Genomic DNA, 20947 nt, shown 5'->3' on the forward strand with positions numbered 1-20947 from the left:
ATGTATTTAAATTCAGCTTTTCTCGTGCCTGTTTAGGGAACGTTTAATCAAATTTTGGTACTACAGGTGTAGTACTTAGATTTTTGTCATCATCCAGTTAACAGAAGTCTACACAAAGGAATGGTTTTTTTTGGCTGTATGTAACAGAATGTTAAGAACTAATTTTGTTCTTTTCCATTATTAGGGAGAGTAGCTATAGCCTTAAAGAAGCTATAAGAAAGGAAATGTGAAACATTATGCTTTTCTTAGTTCCTGAAATAAGTTATCCCTGCACAAGAAGAGTGAAGACTTACTAGTTGAAATCCAAAGCAGCACTGAAAGCTGCATTACTGTCATACTTCTCTTACATACTAAGGTGTGGAAGAGAATTCTTCATGAAGTATTGTGCTCCACTTGTTTAGAAGCAGGCGCTAATTGACACAGCACATTCATGATGTTTGCAACAGTACTTTATTTCACTTCAGATACAGTAAGCACATCCTGTAACTTTAACACAAAACTAGCCCTCTACACTTATTTTTAGGTGTAAGTATTCTGGAACAAAGTGCAGTGGGTGAGTAACGTTTTACTCTTTAGTAAGTGCAACACTGATCTATGCACTCTGTATCGGTAAGATGGTGCTTATTCATTTAGAGGCTAGGGTTTGTTTCAAACATAACACAAATACAGGACAAAGAATCTGTGTGACATGTGAATGTCGTGTTTCACATAAAGTGCTGGTACAATAACTTAAATGTTACAAAACAAAGCTGTAACGATTCTAAAGCATTGTTACTCACAATGTGCATCTATGCCAACAACCTAAAAGTGATCTTTTTAGATGGCTCCAGTTTCTGCTTCCTTTGGGCTGTGCATAGCAACATGCTCCAGCTGGCCCGAGTCTGAAACATCATAGCTGGTCTTGTATTTGGCCAGGATTTTCATCAGTGGTCGCAGCTTCAGCCACCACTGCTCCATGGGAATCCTATGTCTGTGTAAGTGGTAGGCAGGAAAAAAAAGAAGTGAGTCATCATGTGGTAGCTAAGGCAAATGCACCTCATTCATTGGGCAATACCAACAGTAATAATAGTCGTCTTTATAAACAGGAGCAAGTATTGCTCTTCATTAGCCCAAATAAGGACAGAATAGTAAAGAATAGATCGTACTAGATGGTGTATTTCAACAGGAACAGAGAATAGCATCTAAGACTCAAAAATGCTGCTCCACTTAACTTTATCAGAAGTAAGCCAATTCTATACATTACAGCAAATGTAGTAATGGAAAAGGACAGTAGGCTCCCAGAATTACATGAGATAAGTATTAAGGGAGTAGTTTGAAAAGACAAGTGAACAATCAAAGTGAATCACTGTCTGAATGTAGGCCAGAGACAAAAGCCCAATAAAACAGTTGGCAAATGCTGTGTGTTAGCACTGTAGCAAAGATGTTCATTTGATGTGGTGAAAGGTAGCCTGTTTGAGATGTTTGAAATGTAAGCAGAGTATACATACACAAAGTCTGTTTCATTCTTCAGCTCAGCTACTGGTTGGAAAACAAGGTTGCGTCTGCGCATCCCCAGCAAACAGACAGAGTCATCGGTATTGGCAAATACTTTTCCTGAAAAGAATGAAATAATTCAGCATCGTTTTTATTCACACTTGTATGGGAACAGGCAAATTATTTGCAGTTACTGTATATTTAACATAGTAGTAAAACATCAATTAGTACTTTAATAGGTTAGGAGATCTTTTTAAGATTATCTTTGGTGATTAGCCATGAAAATAGTGTAATTAATAAACAGTAAAACTGAATTTAAACATCCAGATTTAAATTGGATTTTAGTAAATAGTGTTTTACAAAAATTCCCAAAGAAGACATATTACCTTCTTCTGTCTCCCATGTAGCCATCATGAAACAAAAAGGAAGAACAAATGTAACTATGTAGTCAGCAATTCCTTCATGCATGATAAACTGTAATCACACTGATTTTTAAAATGTTGGTAAGAAAAATAGCTAAAATATCAACTGACAGAAGGGAATCTTACAGCAGAAACCACATCAAGGCATTACTGAATAGTAAAAACATAAGATGGAAAGGAATGTATCGACTAGCTAACATACATTCACATATTTTTGTAGGAAAGTTCTTATATACTGATAGCTAACTGAAGGCAGTAACAAGATAGCACTGAGTATTTCTGCACCTTTCCGGTAGGTTTCCTTCAGTTTTTTGGAGATCCACTGCATAGCCTTTGCAGAAATCTTTGTCCCAAAGTTTCTGTCAAATGGTGAAGGTGCACCACCCTGTGTGAAAATTTAACTGAGTTAATTCAGTAATCATATTTTTCTGTTTTATCAGTCCTCTCTGTTAATGGCCTGCTCTACCTTTTAACTCCATCTTCCCCATCTCAAACAAGGTTTTTCACTCTATCACAAAAAATAAGCTAAATCATTTAAAATTTTCGTTATTCCAGGGTGGAATCCCCAGTGAATCAATAATACTTTCCATTTGTTTAAGTGAAGAGTGTTGTGTTTGCCTTTTCATCCTCTTTTCCCTCAGTGCTGATCGTAAAGCACTACCAAGCTCTCACACTTTATAAGGTAACCTCATTTCAGCACAGAATTAAGCAGGCAATTTAGAAATATAACTCTGGGTATCTTTGACTCTAACAATACTGAAGTAGGTAGCATAGCCAAAATAGAAACTCAGTTTGCCCCATTAACAAACAGCAAGATAAAGAGGGGGAAGGTACGAAGATCATAAGGAATAATTAAATGTTGTCTTTTCTACCAGGATAATCCACCTGTGCATAATTCCTTAACCAAATTTTATCAGAATTCAGAAGCCAGATAGGTTATGGATGGGTAGAAAGTTATGTTCTAAAGATGTCATGCAAGAAAAATAACTGTAGGATCTATGGGAAAAAAAAAAGTGAAATTTTATTAATATAGACAGAGAAATGAAAATAAGAAGTTAAACTGTTTTTTATAGAATTTAAAAAAGGAATTGCAATCAAATTTAATGTTAATAAGCACCTCTGAGTTACCTACAAACAAAAATCCACACATTTTCTTTAATCCTGAGTCAGATTTACTTGACATGGTTGAATAGTGTATGCTCTTTATACTGATAAAGTTAAGCATGTCCAGAAATGTTAAGCTCAGTTTTACCTGCTGCATGTGGCCCAGAACATTCTTTCGACAGTCAAACACTCCTTTTCCTTCCTCAGAATACAGCTGATAAATGAAGTCAGTTGTGTAGTTCTCATTGCAGTTCTCATTTCTGTAACAATTCAGGCCAAATACTGTTAGCAAAGCAACTATTAGTTCTAAAGACATTCCCTACTTATTGCATGAGATATTTTCTCAGTTTCTTGATACCAACAATCATCACTTGGATATTTACATCCAATCATACAGGTCTGCTTTCATGTTTCATGAATATGTTATTTTTACTACACCCACAACACTGACTGGTCAGCCTGATTCCATTATTGAATAATGTAGTGAGAAATACCGTTTTAATTCCAACAGATTCACTATGCAGATAAAAAAAAAAAAAAAAAAAAAAAGGCAGCATAATCCAAGTAGTTACATATTTTATACAGTTTATAAACGCAGATAATGAGTAAAACCTGTCTGTTCCTTATGAATACTGTAAATGTCAAATATTCCTTTTTTACCCTGATAACATTAGCAGTAGAATCTATACAACTATAATGCTTTCCTTATACAATTTACTATGGTATTTATTTTTCAACTCTTTGCCACTCAACACACTGAAAATAGATCTTTATATGAGAGAAAGAGAGGGAGAGAGAAGCTGTGGACTGATTAAGGATGTCTATGAATGTATCACTGTAAAGTATGTTTTAAGGATTAAAATTTTTTGCAAAATGTCTTATCTTGTAAAACCTAAGTATAATTTTCATAGTAAAGGCTGTAATGCACGTATGTACACATATAGTAGTTTCTACATTATTAAGAATCTGTAGTAAATGACAAAACAGGCTGAAAATAGAATAAAGTATCAGATCACAGAGCAAATCTATTTCCATTGAAAGAAGGAAGTTTTTGATTTCAGCTTCCAAACAGCTCCCAATTAACTTAATTGCCTTCTAGCTCTGCTAATCATCTTGTATTACATGGAACAATCAGACAATATAAAGTTAAAGTTTATATCTTCATGAGTTTATAGTCTTCATGAGAGGCCAAACAGCTTTGACTGCACTGAAATCAGACTTCATCTACTGAAAGCACTTTTGCTTACCTCAGCACTAAACCACGCTGGATACTGGTTTTCATCTTTTCAGTCAAGTGTTCCACGTTAGCCTAGGGATAACAAACGTATTTTTTAAGAGCCATGTAGACCCTTTAAAACAACTCTAATAAGCCTACATATTGTCTTATCCTGAGAATGTCTATAAAGGATTCCACATCAAGTACGTGCAAATTCAAATCAGCTTTGGAGATCTAGGAACACATGCAGTGTGTAGCTATTCATCTTGGGGTTAAAAAAACTTCCTCCTCCACATCACAAATAACTTATTTTTAAATAGCTACATAAACTTATTTTTATATGTGCTATACAGATGGAGAAGCTGGATAAGCCCGATACACAAAAAACACATAGAAATTGTCATAAATAATCAGATGCTGCAGTTAATTCCCGTCCTTGCAACAGAGCCCGTATTCTGCTGTGTATTCAGCTTTGTATTCGTCCATGACAGAAGTTAGAACCAACCACCTCAGAAGTCTAAAAGCCTCATTGGTAGATAAGTTCCATATCACCTTACTCCCATGCAGTCACATCCTAATCTGACATCTTTATTTAAATAACACCTCAAAAATGCTCTCAATGAGTTCATTATCAAAGTCAATGTCAATTTCATCACTTTAAATTTCTGATCCGTATAGCATTCTAACAAATGAGCTGAGGAAAAGGTGTTTCTTTTTACATCATCTTTCTTCGGAAACTACCCAGCATTTTTCATTCACATCTAACTTGAATTTCTATCAGAAGAATAAAAATGAAACAATTCCACTAATAACGTTTAGTGGTCAGTAAAATCATTTCATCAGTTAACTTAATGCCAAAAATAATGGTGTGTGTTATTTGACAGTTCAACTGGCGAGCACAGCTTTCAGTTACAGTATATATATTTTCGATTTTAGCTCTCTACTCCAAATATAGTCAGTAAGCTATATAAATACAACAATTTCAGAATGTACTTAAAAATAAGGAAAACATTTCTAATGCCGCATACCTGGAGCTCTCGAATGTCAAACTGCTCTTCAAAGATATAAGCAGCATCAGCTCCTGCTGCAAGGGCTCCCATATTGGCCAGGTAACCACAGTATCCACCCATGGTCTCAATGATGAACACACGACGTTTGGTACCACTGGCTGACTGTTTAATGCGATCACAAGTCTACTCAAAGACAATATATTCGAAATTAAGAACTCGGAATTTTTATACTTTTTTGTGTGCCAGGCAATTTTGTGTCACATACTGATGAAAGACTTCATTAAAAATATATTAAGTAATAATTCAATATATCATAACCCATTTCAATATCATAAGTCATCACAAAGTAATTTTTAAAATGTTTTGCTAGCATTAAAACATTTGTTTCACATTTGAAAAATAAATGTGTCTCATACATGGACATAATAGGTCATGATAGCTTTATAACTGAGACACTAGTTCATATAGTAAAGCTTTTTAAACAACTTGAGTATATATTTTTCTTTATTTTAACTCCATTTATTATTGAAAGTTTATATAATCTTATCACTGATATTAAAATTCTCAGTTTTCCAGCCTGTGCTTAACAGCTACAGGCCTTAGACATGTTCTGCCCTGTGAATTAATAAGGATATTCACATAAATATAATTCTCTCCAGCACTACTGGAGTAATTGTTTCTGTTTTTGTTGTTTTTATTTGCATCTTGCTCTGACCAGCATAAAAAATACTCTCTACTAATAGATACAATGCTCACCTAGCACTGATAACACCAACATTTGCTACAAATTTGTTGCCCAAGAGACTGAAGAAGTCATGGAGAAAAATTTCCAGGACCTAAGAAACTTACATTGCTACATATCTCCAGGCACCTCAGCACTCGAGAAATTAGCTGACAAACTCCTACTTCCTAGAATGGAAGTATTTCTACAGCAACCGTTCAAAGTTATTTTTGAAGTTGTTAGACAAAGGTGCTTCCTTTCAGGAAGAGATTAAGTAATAAATGTTACATGGGAGCTGGTGACAAGAGAAACTATGTGAACAGGATGTACTGTTCCAACATCGTGTCTGTTTGGTAAAAATAAAAAATGAAGGCATCAAATCATAGAACCCTTAGAGTAGGAAGGGACCTTTAAAGGCCATCTAGTCCAACTCCCCTGCAATGAACAGGGCCATACACAGCTACATCAGGTTGTCCAGGGCCTGATCCAGCCTAGCCTTGAAAGTCTCCAGGGACAGGGCATCAAATGCATCTCTGGGCAACCTGCTCCAGTGCCTCACCACTCTCACTATGAAAGATTTCTTCCTTATATATAACCTAAATCCACCCTCTAAGCTTGAAGCCATTTCCCCTTGCTCTACCACAACAGACCCTACTGAAGAATCTGTCCCCTTCTTTCCTGAGCTCCCCTTTAGATACTGGCAGGCTGCTCTCAGGTCACCTCGCAGCCTTCTCTTATCCAGCCTTAACAGCCTGTTCTTTAGCCTGTCCTCGTAAGCAAATTCATCATCTTGAAATTTGAATTATGCTAGTTTTAAAAAATCCCCATGCCTTAATAATGTTTTGAATGAGCAGTTACAGATCCTGTAACATTTGAGGCATTTTCAATTTCAAAGATTTTGACAACCAGATAGCTAAATCAGATAACTAAAAATAGGATTTCAAGCAGAAATTTTGATTGAGTTAAAAGGGCCTCAAAAATATACCAAAACAGACCACATAACAAATATTGAAATTACATGTGAAGAAACGAATTAATAATGTTTAATACATTCAATTACTAAAAATACTATTTAAATCCAGCTACCAGAAGATGCACGAAATATCATATGTGCATACTCCCCTCTAACCCCCCCATACACACAGAAGTGTAGAATTCACACAAATGCATTCAAAACACAGACTGATACTCTGTTATCCTGAACAGAAAGTATCTGTGTAAACTAAGAATTTTAGACTAAACTTCACTGTTTTTTCAAGACGTTCTTTATTTTACCTGTCTTGGACTTGATAGTCTGTTCAATCACTCGGCTTTTCTGTTCCAGATATGCTTTTCTAAGAACTGCTGTAAAATGCTAACATTTGACATATGGATATAAAAACCTCATTACTTTTAACAGTGGCAGGCATTAACTTATAATATATATATATATATTTTATTTTATATAATATATATATATATTATATTTTATAAGTTATATATAAGATATATATATAAGATATATATATATATATATATATATATATATATATATATATCTTATATATATATCTATCTGCCTGGAACTGGATTGATATTTCATTTAAATGATGATATAAAAAAATACTGACATTAGAGACTGAAGAAATAAAAACACACCTGAAGGTTTCCTTCACTTTGAAAGACCTAAAACGTTTGTTAACTCCACACTTTCCATATAAGGTTTCCAGGTGCTGGTAACAGAACAAATTTTCTGCTTTTTTATAAATTATGAGTGAAGACCTAGATTGTCCTAAGTAACAACAATCATCGTTTGTTTTGGGGATTACTCATTTTAGATTTATTTAGAAGAATTTCCATTACTGACTATACAAGATACATGCAAGTAGAAAAACTGTCTGCTATTCTTCCTTTCTTGGAAAGGCTCGTGACAGAAATACTCAAATACCAAAATGGCACTGATCAATTTTAAAGAAATTCAGAAAGTAACTTTCTTATTTGTAACATACAAGATATACTAAAAAGCTCCTTATTCACCCAGCAGCTCAAGACTTATAGAAAGCATTAAATTAGACTAGACCAAATATCTCAAGGCTTGGAAAGACAAGTTTACTGCACACATGCATGCATTTAATGCCAGTGTTGATCTTCTGCAATCTAGCAGCCATACAGTCCATCCATATGCCTGCTGTAGACCATCTTTAAAAACTGGTACCATATTGCTTTCTAAGCAACACAATACCATGGTAAGAGGTAGCATTAGGTATTAAAACCAGAAGTCAATTCCTCTGTGTCTCAAATTCCTGAATGTCCTCGAGGTTTTTGTATGGATTTGCACCTACTGTATCTTGCCACATTGCTATCTCCTTATATCCTAGTGTTTTCATGGTGAAATTTAACTTATTTCTAGTGATTGTGATAAGAAAACAAAGAAACAGCTTTTTACAATGAGGTTATATTCCATGGTTTAGAAAAACTGCAAGTAAGTACTACATCTCTCACTGACCAACCCACAATGTATTCTGATTCAGCACATTAAACAAAGCTCCTGTAAATAAATGACTACGTAAATAAATCAGTACCTGAGCAGGAAAGCAAATCCGCATTTCTGAAACCTCAGGATTGCCATTCAAACTTTCTTGGTCAATTGCTTCATAATTATTTATGTGTACTGATAACAGGAGTTCGGATAAAACTCAGAGCTATTCAGAGGTTTACTCACTTGTGTAAGTTATCATCCCAGATCCCTTTTCTGTTGTTTCAGCAGACTTTGTGAAATGTAAAGAATTACAGAGTTCATACAGCAGTTGTACCCAAGAGAAAAAGCAGACTGTTCTGATCAAAATGGAAAGCTTCAATCACAGCAAGATCTGTAACAGACTAAACTGCTTGTGCAATCCTTATATTTACGTGCACTTAATAAACGTTAGCCCTAATGTAGTCCATAGGATCATTCATGTGTTTAGCACTAACTACATAACAGAACATTTTAAATACACTAAGCTCACTCGCTGGCCCATGAAATTAATGTGGCATTTGTCTACGATATCTGCTTTCATCATTCAGCTATGAGGAGCTACTTCAGTTAAATAAAATGATCATAAAATAAATTGAAATTTTAGAAAAGCAAAATCTTATTTTCAGAAAAAAAAAAAACCACAAAACTAAAAGCCCCTAATCACTAATGCAATAGTCTTGGATAACGAAACAGAATCTCAAAAGATGAACACCAATTATAATGAATTATTTTAATCAGTCTTGGAAAAAAACATCTAAAACATAAAAATAACAGTGACTGAATAATTTACATTTAAAGGTCTTTAAGTATCCTGATCTTACGCATTTTATCATCTTAACTTTTAAAACATATGTAGTCTTACCTCCACAATAGCATTCAAGGCAGTGTCAGCACCAATGCTAAAGTCTGTGCCTGGCACATTGTTGCTAATAGTAGCAGGCAACACACAGATTGGTACGCAAAACTCCTCAAAGCAGGAACGTGCCTCATGTAGCTGCAGACAACTTTCATAGGCCTGAAGCAGTGGTACAAGTATGAGTGATACATTCTTGGTCTTTGGATTACTGTGCTAATGACTCCTTGCATGTGCTGGTAAATTTGGCTGTCCATTGGCCCAAATACAATTGGTGAGATTATTGGGGGTGCATCCCGTACATACCACAACAGTGCACTGGGCTTGCATTGGCACAGTGCTCTTTGAGGAAATGCAGATTAGTGCAGGTTAATACAGAGTGAATATGAAGTGTGCACAGCATTAAAGGTCTGAAGCAATTTAGCAGGAAAAGGCAGCATAAATGTAGATTGGAAATCTTTCTACAAAAAGACACTTAAAGAACAGTTTGGAACACATTGAGTTCAGAAAGTTATCTAGAAAAAATTAATTTAAAGCAATTTAAAGGAAATACGTAAAAAAGGGTGAGGTGGTTTTTTTTTTTGTTTTTTTTTTTTTTTGTTTTTTTTTTTTTGTTTGTTTTTTTTGAATACTACGTTATCCTATCTAGTCAAGACACACACATCCATTTCCACTGAGAGAAAGAAGAAAAAAAGTTCCTACACTTTCCAAGATTCTATCAACACACACATCTGCTTCTAGGGATGCAGACTGGACAGAGGTCCAGAAAAATCCAAGAACGTGTGCATATGGATGCGTTACAGTTTACAAGTAAATTTCAAAGATACTTTGAGAAGCAACTGTAGGTTCCTGGGAGGATTCCAAATACTACATAATAAATTAGCATGTGAAAAGGACTAGGTATTCCTAACAGCAATCAAAATACTTGAAGTTCAAGCTGTTTTTAAGTAACTTTAAGTTACATTATTCCAATTCTATCTAATTTAAACTAATTCAGTATTTCTTATGTGTGGCAATTTTTCAAACTGCCTATGTAACGACTCTCAATGAGAAAGCCTAATTACATAGTATGTTCCCACTTTGTTAATGTCTTTCTCCCAGAAAAGAATGATGCTCACAGAAGTCTCATCTCTCCAATTTCTCAGATCAGTTCAGAAAAGCAAATCAAATTATTAGTACCTTATCTTCACAAATATCTGCTTGGCTGCCAATTTAAGCAATAACTTGAAAGAAAGTAATGGGGAAAAGATTCACCCATGCATGCTCTGCTTATAGACTCTTTCCTCCAGATAAATCAGATTCCATTCAGTGAAAAGACTTGTCATCTGACAGTACATGAATGAAGGGCAAATTGAGTTTCTAAAGTCTATGCCAACTTTAGGTATTATTTTGGAACTTTTCAACTAAGTTCAGTGCTGGGATGCATTTCCCAAATGAAGTCTGAAACAGTCTAAAATGCTGCTAAAAATATTGCTAATTCAGTCCTGTAGCTCTGATACTGAGAAGCAGCATAGGTAGAAGGTACATATATATATATATTAAAAACATATAATCTATTTAATTTATTTATTTAGCAAATGAGACTTCACTGAGAATATTTCAGTATGTAGGAATTGCCTAGCCCAATTCAGTCAGTTGGAACTTTTGTCACTACTGAAACAAAATGGTGATAAAACCATAAGGCTTCCTGAAGAAGTGGAAGAAAACACCGACAAGTTTCTCCAAAAAGTTTTGTAATGAGACTTTTGGGAAACTGAGTTGAAGGAAAAATTTAGAGCAGTAACTAACACAATTGGTTAGTTATGATATGTAAAGATATGTTTTACTTGCATTAAATATTGCCATTTCATTTGATGCAAGTGATTTTAGCAAACATATCCAAAGATTGCACCTCCACCAAGCATAAGCATTAGGTAATTATATCTTAGCATCACTGCAAAGTATATGAAAAAAAAATTAAAAAAAAAATAAAAAATGAAAACACAGCTTAACAATTATGAAATGTAAATAAGAAATTGATGGTTTTAATATTAGCTTTACAATTCCTTTTTAAATTATATGAGGATTACAATAAGATCATAGAGGGATACTGTACCACGTAAATAATATGGTTTGTTTTTTCCATATGCTTTTATTACATTCTTATTATTTAGAAGGGTACAGGAAGAATCAAAGATGCTTTATAAAAATACATGCAGTCAAACAGACTGCAGTTTGTTTACTTTATGTTAAGCTAATGCAAAAAGGCTATTGAAAAAGGATGGATTTATTGCCAGATCTCCCCAGCCACACTGCTAGGACTGACACGGATGAAAATTTAATTGGATAGTTAGTTTGGAACTAATTTTCAGCTGGTTCAGCTGCCTGATTCAGATTAATTCAGTCACAGATGCTAGTATCAACACTAGGAAAATACAGGGGAGCAGTCAATCCTTGTCAAGAAAACTGCAAAAAGATTGCATTAGGACCATTTAACAAGCTTTCTTCACTCCTCAATGAGTAAGGTTCTTCTTGAGGCTGTTCCTTTTCTCACAACCAGCTGATCACTTTGTATGCATTTCCCTTTGAATTAAGTTAAAGGCAGACTGACTCTTTGAGCATATCAGAGTTTTAGCCTCTTGCATTTTTAGGTTTTTTTGTCCTCCATCTCTAGTTCATCATACTGACTCATTTCCTCATTCAGTTCTACATGCCCTAAATAAAATATATATTCTGCCATTCAATACATAGTTTCAGTTTATTTCTCCCTCCATCAGTAGGCTTTCTTTTCAAATTAAATTTTCATCTTCCCCATATTTTTCCCCCATGTTCTATAGATGAAAATTTTAACTGTGTATTTATTCTTTCACTTACAAAGTAGATTTCTACTTACTAGTTGCACCCACAGCACGTATAATCTCCGTTTTAAATGGATATTAAATAAGAGCAATACACAGCCTTCACATTTGTGTGGAAAAAAATGGAACACTTCTTCCTTGTCACGTTCCAGAAGTCTGCCATCAGCAATAATACTCTATTCATTTCATTGAATTACTAATATGAATGTGAGGACATACATGTTTTTATTCAAATAATTACTTTCTTGCTGTTTCTGTTGACAAAACTCCAAATTCATGTTCTTATCCTGCAATTCTAAACAATTTATTACACCTACTTTGATACATAAGCCTTAAGCATACCCTATTCACACAAAAAAACCTCCAGGATTCTCAAGCTATTTGATATTGTTGAGTTTTCACTGACAATTTTTCTCACTGATCTTAAACTAATGATAAAATAGAAAATAGAGCATACAAGCAAATTTAAAATGCTACTCAAAAGAATCCATGCTCTACTATTAAGATGATTAAAAGCCTACATTTTAAAATACAAATGGAAAAAAAAATTGAGTCAAGAATCTGTCATATAATCTGAATTCTACTTGTTGACAAACACACTATCCACTACCCATGAGTTAGAACAAGCCAAGTGTCATGGTCTTACCTACTCTCTTATTCAGAAATTCTGAAATTATTTACACATTATGTGCTATCTTTGCTAAATCGACCTAGAAAGAAACAGTTAATGTTAAAAGTAAGTTTAAGACTGGTTAGTCTGCTTTCCCTTGTAAAGGCAACACAATAACATCTTATTTGCAAATGTCTCTAGGTAACACTTTCATGCTTTGGTAATTTTCAAGCTGACAATATACTGACAAATGTCTAGCAATGCCAAACACTAACAAGGCCTCGTTAACCAGCAGAGAAGAATGTACTTACCTTACTGAAAGTTGTCGATAAAACAGAAATACGAGCAGTACCACAAAAAAACTAAGCGCGATAACATTTAGGTGTGCTAATCTGAAACCTCAGAAATGCTAATCTGAAAGTGCTACAAACTGTGACACGTTTATTCATCTAACAGCTGCAATAGGAATGAAAATTAAGAGACTTGTACTGAGCCTATCAGTCATACAAGGGAGAGCATCACTATCGAGACTGATTTGGACATGTGACAAAAGAACAAAAGGAAGCACTTTTCATTTTCTCTTTAGAGGATCACTTTCAAACAAACAAGGGAGGCAACTGCAAATATATTAACCAGAATTTTTTCTCCAGTGTGAAAGATTTCTTTCCCCCCCCCCCCAAAAAAAAAAAAAAGAATATAACTTAGTTTTCTACTGGCTCGAATCTAAATCCTGAAGTGTCATTACATTTCATATTTACTTCAGAGAAAACTCTAGGCAAAATAAAAAAACAGGAATAAGACAAAAGCTATTGATAAAGAACAACATATTGAAAAGTTCTCAACTACTGCATTGAAAATATGGAGTTACTGACAGTTTATTGTCTAATGGAGTCATATGATACCTAGGAATCCAAGTTTAAAGCAAAACACAGCAACAGCATGGAGAAAGGGAGAGAGAGATCCTGCTCTATGTGAAATAACCTACAAAAAGAAGGCAGTTATGTAAACACACAGATTATGAAGGAAGAAAGAAGAGAACAGAAGGTGTCATGCACAGTCACTTTACTCACCTCAATCATTTTGGAGAGATATTTTTATTTACCAGAACTGGAAACAATGTTAATCTTTATAAAGAGTACATTCAAAGCAAATTTTGCTTAGCTTGTAGTCCATCAAACTATTGCCTTGAACAAGACTGAAATTTGTTAACTCAAGGGTTTATTTTTCTGAATATAAAAATATTTATGTTGGTATGGTAAAATGAAAATAACAGGTGAAAATTAGGTAAGTGCTCTTAAGGTTGAAAGCATTTGAGGAATCCTTGAAATTTCTCAAAATAATGTTTTTAATTTTTACAAACACATCTAAGTGATAAGGAACTGTCAGTTCAGTTTCAAAATGAATCTGAGATGTTATTCCCATTTAAAATGTACATCGTGTTCCTTGTTTTTAACTTTAAAAAATACAGCTCAATATGTACAATTAATGAAAAAGTTCATTACAAAGAAGAAACAGAATTACTTTGTAAGTGAAAATGTAAATTCAGTTTTAAAGAGGAATGCTCCATTAAGGCTTTCTTGTGTTTTAAACAAACTACGGACAATCTGCAAACGTATCTGTGACGCATATGCATCTACAGATTATACTGAAGAGAAAAAAAAAACCTGAAGGAAGTGTTACATTCCCACTGGTGTTGCATAGACAAAATTATGTCAGATTATATAGAAGCAGAATTTCTTTTCTTAGCACAGGTACAACAAATTAATGCTTCGTAAGTGATTCAGGTGAACTGTAAGTATACTTTATAATGTCCTTTGTGTGATATTTGACAATTCTCATTCTATCCAAATAAGTTCAGTTTTAATTGATGTGTTTTTCATTTACATTACTGATTTTTTTTTTAATACATCATAGTATGTCTCAGCTGTTTATATAATAATCATTTGTTCTATTATTAAAGTTCCCATATTTACTATTATTACAGAAATGATTTCATAAATAAGGATCAATTTCTGAACAGAATAGGATTTGCTTGGGACTTGTCACAGCTGGTTGTGTAGACACTTTATATATAAAAAGGATTTCTTCCTCTACAATATATCAAATGATCACCAAGTCCAAGCTTTATATTTTTCTTCTCCTGTAAACAATGAATATCCATAATCCTATTTTATATTTTAGGAATTCAAAGGTCACTGTAGTTCCAGAACTACTTTTGAGACCACAAAACTAGTGTTCTAAACGAGCATCATAAACACAGCTGTATCAAGTAACTGCACCATTTCCCAGGTTAGATTTCCAAAGTTCTGGTCTATAAAAATATCCAGCTCTTGCCAATGTAGTCAGTTTTAAACACAACTGCTTTGTTAGTAAGCGCATACACCAGAATAGACTTACATCAGTGATAGTGTTCAGAGCAGTATCTGCACCAATGCTGAAATCTGAACCCGGTACATTGTTGGATACTGTTGCAGGAACCATAACCATTGGAACACAGAATTCATCATATTTCTCTCGGGCAGCTGACAATTCCAAAAGTCCGAGGTACGCCTGTTGGGCACAGGCATCGGGTGAAAAATTAGGATGAATACAATAAGGGCAAGGTTAGAATGATAAAATGGAACAGGCCACAGGGAGAGCCATTTCTACCACGACACACTTCAGCAAGTCAAAACTGTAAGGATTCACCAAAATGTGATACACACACAAACACACAGGGTTAAAAACCACATACGCATCTGAAAATAAAAAACAAACAGAACACTTAAGCAAATACATAATTCTGATATAACAAAGTTGCTTTGCGCAACACAAAAATACTGCGTAATAGATAGTTTCCCAATCTTCAGGTACTCCTCATTAGAAATCTTACTATTCTTCAACTATATCAACATCCAACAGAGTGGGAAAATAATAATAAATGATGATTCGTTCCTTAGGAAGAAGCATTTAAGCACATTCTTCTCAACAAACAGTTGACTAATAAATACACTGCGGAAATGAGGCCACTCCTAACGGTACCATTTTGGTAAAATGCGATCAACATGAAATACTGGGGCAAAGAAGGGGAAGGAGGGGAAAATATAAACTATAGATTTTGAAATGCATTATGTGAAAAGAATGCCTTAAGTCCATAGTATAATTACTACTACAGCTCAAAAACTTTATGAGTATCGTTCTAAGTACTGATACAGATTGGAAAACTGCTGTTTTTGTGGGTTTTTTAAATGTAAAATAGCATAATTCAATACCACCTAATTTACCCATTCAGTGTATCTTGTTTTGCAGTTACTAGTCGTTGTCTTAAATGTCAGCTTCCCACAATAACAATCAGTGATAATAAAATTTCTGATCCAAAACATTATTCAAGTTTTTTTTTTTTATAAAACAGAGTTATAAACAAATTCATTTTACATGAAGATTGGGCTAAAATTAGTTGGGGTTTTTTTGTTTGTTTGGTTGGTTTGGTTTTTTTTCTAAACAGGAAATGCATTCTACTTAGACATAAGTTTAATCTTTAGTGTACCTCAAATCCACCAATAACCATAAGAGCATTAATGTTGTTAGTGCGCATCTGGTCAGCAATCTTCTCCAAATATTTTGCAGGAAGAGTACTGAAAATTATTAAACCAGAAGAAAAAATAAAAACACTTCACAAACACTGCAGCAATAGTGACTGGTTATTAAGCAGTAACAGTAAATATAAGGAATAAAATATTTTTTCATATTACATATTTTATCCATACAAAAACTTCTTTCCTGACTTGCTGATGAGTAAGGAATCATGTTCAGGAATCACGAGGAGAATACAGGTTGTTAATCCTCCTAAGAAGTAAGTACCTTAGTAAATTTTTCAGGTGAGGTCCCAACTCCCATTTTTATTCTCTTTTCAGAGTTGGTACAGTACTATCAGGATACCAAGTTCGAATTTAAAATTTAAAAAAAATCTTTACTTTTTATAAAATAAGAGATTTAAAACAGTGAAAGGGGAAAAAAGCGTTGAATTACACACAAGTTATAACATTATAGAATTCAACATAGCAATTGGGAAAATATTGCCATTACCGTTTGGTACCAAGAATTGATCCTCCTTGACCAGTCCAGCCTCCAACATCTCCCCAGCTGATTTCCTTGATCTTCAAAACAAAAAAAAGGAGATTATGTTAAGTGATTATACAGTTACTTCTGGCATGCAACAAACAACGGGCACCACATGTAAAGTTGCTGAACCAAGTCATAGGGCACTTCGGCAGCCCCAAAAATGAATTTGGCAATAATAGAAACCAATACCAACAAGTTAACTTAAGTTCTCTTTATTTCTTACCAGTCTCTTCCCATTCTATTTGTTCTCTCCTTCTCCAGATCATGATAATCTCCGCCCCCTTGTTTCATATGATCCTGTTTTCACATTCACTTTTAATGAACATGAAACACAAGCACCTAAAGCTAGCTTTTTTTGATATTAGTTTTGGGATATATGGCTCCAGCTGGGCAGTAAAAAAAAAAAAAAAAAAAAAAAAATCACTGAACTAATTTCATGGCTCCTTAGCAAATGGTAGTACTTAATATAAATGAATGTATAGGCTCAAATAAATGACGAACAAAGATACAATCTGGGTTTTAGGAATTTATGAAATAAAAGAACTTCAAGAATCACTTCTCATGAGAGTGCCACAGAAGACAACTTCCAAGAACATGAACAAAGTAGTAGAGTGGGATGGGATACACAATACTATACTGACCTTCCCTCTAGCAAAACCTTCAAATCCATCAATGACAGCAAACATTTTATGGCCTTCAGTTATGCCAACTCTCACTGCAGCCCTCACTGCAGCATTCATTCCAGCTGCAGGTGCACCAACATTTAAGACTGCTACGTTAAAATTGGTCTGCAAAAGAAAAACAACAAATTTGAATAAGGACTTCCATTTCTACACCATGTTCTATTTTTCCATCATACACAGATGTTAAATATTGGAATACACGAAAGGAAATTGCAAATCACCAAAAACCATTAATAGTGTCAAGTCAGAAAGTACATACATAAATCTATTCTCATTTGCACAACATCCTTTAATACTGTCACATTTTCATTTGATTTGCAAGTGGTTAATTCAGAATTCTGTAGCCTGGCTCAGCTAAATTCAAGAAAAATAAACAAAACTGCCTAAGCTATTCAACTTATTCCATATTCCCACTCAAGTTTTCCAATATACAACTAGAATATCTCAGAAAAGAATAAAAGCTGATTTTGTTCATTCTAGCACCATACCCGTTAGGCAAATGCAATCAGTAAAGATGCACAGCGGCAACTTTTAAGTTAGAAGTACCAGCCTGACTTCTAGAGCAGCTGGAAGTATAGCACGAAACAAGATTGTTCAGCATCTTGATATGATAATATAGATTTTCAGATTATGACAGATTTTAAAGAATTTCTTAATGATTCACAATTGATTGTCTACATATACTGTCATCCCCTCCTGCAAGTTTAATAGGCGTCCCATGTAAATGTCTATCCCATTCAAATGGAAAAGTATGATACATCAAGTATATATTTTTAATTTAAAACACAGATAATGTTAGAGAGAAGGTTTAGTAATAAATAAAAATGTAATATATATTTTGGTACATAACGTACGTGAACATTTAGCCTCTCCTTTTGTATTTGTTAGTTATCAACTGCATTCCAGATGAAACAACTGTGTAAATGGATGTAAGCATTGCTGACTGAGCAATAGAGGTGACTGTATTCATGAAACCAAGCAACAAAATAGGATGTTAAACATCTGTCTTGTTGCAACAGACAATTCTAAGCTGTGAGAGTTTTCAAATTAAGAACTCTTTTTTTAATGGACTTACATTGCCATGCTAATAGATCCAAGAGCATTCAGACCACAGATATTTTTCAAAGGGGAAAAAAAAAAATCAGAAATAAAAATATCCACATATAGAATTGCTTTGTAAAGATAAACAAAGCACAGGTAAACAAACAAGGGTACTCTACATGAGTAAAATTCTAGCAAGCATCTTTGGATTTAATTTCAACTGTAAAAATGTGAAATGTCATACTACTGTACATGAACAAGCATTACTTGAAATATAAAACATTACCAGTTAAATCACAGACCACTGTCTATGATTAAGAAAAAGTCAGACAATAAGAATCACTGACACCCAAAAAGAATTATATTTTTATTATGTATAAATAAGCATCTATTTCAATCTAAGACACTGTATCTTATCTATTCTGTTTTATACTTACAACTCTGAAATTAATACTGAGAGCAAAACATAAATAAGTAATTAAAACTCGACATGCCTGACCTTTTAGGAAACATGCTTAGCAAAACAGAACTTACATGATATCAAACTATGCAAGAAAAATGCAAGAAAATCTGACAGCCTGTGCTTATATACTGAAATTTGCCATCCTTTACACCAACTGAACAATTTTTTTTTTTTTTTTTTTTTTATAATCATTAACATGACAAATTTGTAGCAATTTAGTATTGGAGAAGGTCTAAAAGTTACTTGATTTACTCTGGAAGATGGGAATACAAAACAAAAACAAACACACACAAAACAACAAACAGACAGCAATTGTTAAACAACAATCAAACAGAAATAAAAGACTGCATGCTCTTTGTTTTGTTTATTTTAAACTTCAGTTCAACCAAAGGACTGTAAAAAAGGCAAAGGAAGCAGAACAGTAAAATATTTGTACACAGCAAAGCAGAATAGAGCATACAGTAAGCTCTGGTGATGATCAGCTAAGTCTTTTCCTCAACAGTTTGTCTACTTTTTAATTCCCCTCCAACTCCTTTTAGTGAAGCAACCAGATTTGGATGGTGTGATCACATCCAAGTACTTGCTATTTATTCCAAATGACCTACAAACTCCTAGTGTCATCCATCATTAAAGGACATAGCAAAACTACTATAAAACAAAGCAGGCTCTTGTTCATCACTGACAGAAATGCATAGCTAATGGTGGTGACTATGCTGGAAAATTGCATTCTGTAGTTGAAAATTTGCTCTATCAAATAGCATTTATTGTGCTATGCTGTTACCATATTATTTATTGAAATAAATAGGAGGCATTATTTCCAGAGTGATGTCTCCCCTTTTTTTTTTTTTTTTTTTTAAGTTAGTTATTATCGTAACTAAATTGTTTGTTACGAGCAATTTTTCTGCCAGTATAATAATTAACCTTTTAAAAATTTTAAAATTAATTTTATAAAATATTCTACAGCAAAGATTTGAAGATAATACTAAGGGAGTAGGAGAAAAAAAGTTGATTTGTTATGAAAACCCAATGGCAGACAGGTATTGCACACATTAAATACTCCTCACCTTTGGAAGCTCGGCATCTGGCTTTTTTTGTGACAGTAATTTGTAGGTGTTAAGGTTGTTTTCAAAGCTCCTAAATAATGAATAGATAAAATACACATTACCAAGTTTTTGAATATATAGTTATTTTCAAGGAAATATCAAACTTCTTCCTAAGCTGTCAGAAAGTATCCCAACTTAAGATATGTTTTTAAGATTGTATATCCTATATATAATATTTATTGACTAACATGTAAGTATATATACTATAGGAAAACTAACAGCTGCTTGCAAACATACTTATCTTAAACATGTTTGGTTTCAAAGCTCTAAATAAACAGGCACATGGTTGCAATCAGCCAGCTCATACATAACAGCAGCTCTTTTTTCTGCAAGTAGTTACCTTAATATCAGTCTTTAGGACTACTGTTTTCTTTGGTTTGTGCGGTGTCTTTTTTTTTTTTTTTTTTTTTTTTGCTTATTTTAAACACAGATAAGAGTTTCAATTACTGTTTTAAGCAACTCTTCCTTTGTCTTCTAAATACACAAAAACAGATGAAAATAAATTATGTAAAATAAAAAAAAAAATGTTGGTAGAACTGCAGAAAAATGCAGCATTTTATAGAGAAAATAAACTGATATGAGTGGCAATACCTCCCACGAAGCCTGACAGCCTCAACAAATCTTCCTTCATCCATGGCTTTCTGTACTTCTTGAGTCTTGAAAGAACAATTTTATTATTGGACATGTTTGAAAAACACAGAAAGTTATTCATCTAATATTTCTGTAAACAGACATTCTGAAATAGCTTTCTAAAGGGAAAAAAATGAAAATTTGATATTTGAAACATAAAATATCCAAAGCTACAAAATTGGG

General features: G+C 33.7%; 1 protein-coding gene across 8 annotated transcripts in view; it reads right to left on the reverse strand.

Moving 5' to 3' along the window:
- Window positions 1–431: 431 nt before the first annotated feature.
- Window positions 432–20947, reverse strand: part of LOC122189710 (phosphofructokinase, platelet) — a 42349-nt gene continuing 21833 nt past the window's right edge. For 3 of the 8 annotated variants that reach the window (XM_042889064.1, XM_042889062.1, XM_042889063.1), the window contains exons 12-25: window positions 20726–20790; window positions 20096–20165; window positions 17486–17632; window positions 16809–16879; window positions 16270–16357; window positions 15141–15293; window positions 9306–9458; window positions 5244–5408; window positions 4247–4308; window positions 3148–3259; window positions 2181–2280; window positions 1860–1865; window positions 1488–1593; window positions 432–970 (exon numbers count right to left, since the gene is read on the reverse strand). In XM_042889064.1, coding sequence (XP_042744998.1) covers window positions 817–970; window positions 1488–1593; window positions 1860–1865; window positions 2181–2280; window positions 3148–3259; window positions 4247–4308; window positions 5244–5408; window positions 9306–9458; window positions 15141–15293; window positions 16270–16357; window positions 16809–16879; window positions 17486–17632; window positions 20096–20165; window positions 20726–20790 — 1452 coding nt within the window. In that variant the 3' untranslated portion in view covers window positions 432–816. The remainder of the gene's footprint in view (window positions 971–1487; window positions 1594–1859; window positions 1866–2180; window positions 2281–3147; window positions 3260–4246; window positions 4309–5243; window positions 5409–9305; window positions 9459–15140; window positions 15294–16269; window positions 16358–16808; window positions 16880–17485; window positions 17633–20095; window positions 20166–20725; window positions 20791–20947) is intronic. The other 5 variants (XM_042889067.1, XM_042889066.1, XM_042889065.1 and 2 more) reach the window with 5 other exon arrangements.

This window comes from Lagopus leucura, unplaced genomic scaffold (genome assembly GCF_019238085.1).
Source record: "Lagopus leucura isolate 7727_CA_CO unplaced genomic scaffold, USGS_WTPT01 Super-Scaffold_100157, whole genome shotgun sequence".
NCBI lineage: Eukaryota > Metazoa > Chordata > Aves > Galliformes > Phasianidae > Lagopus > Lagopus leucura.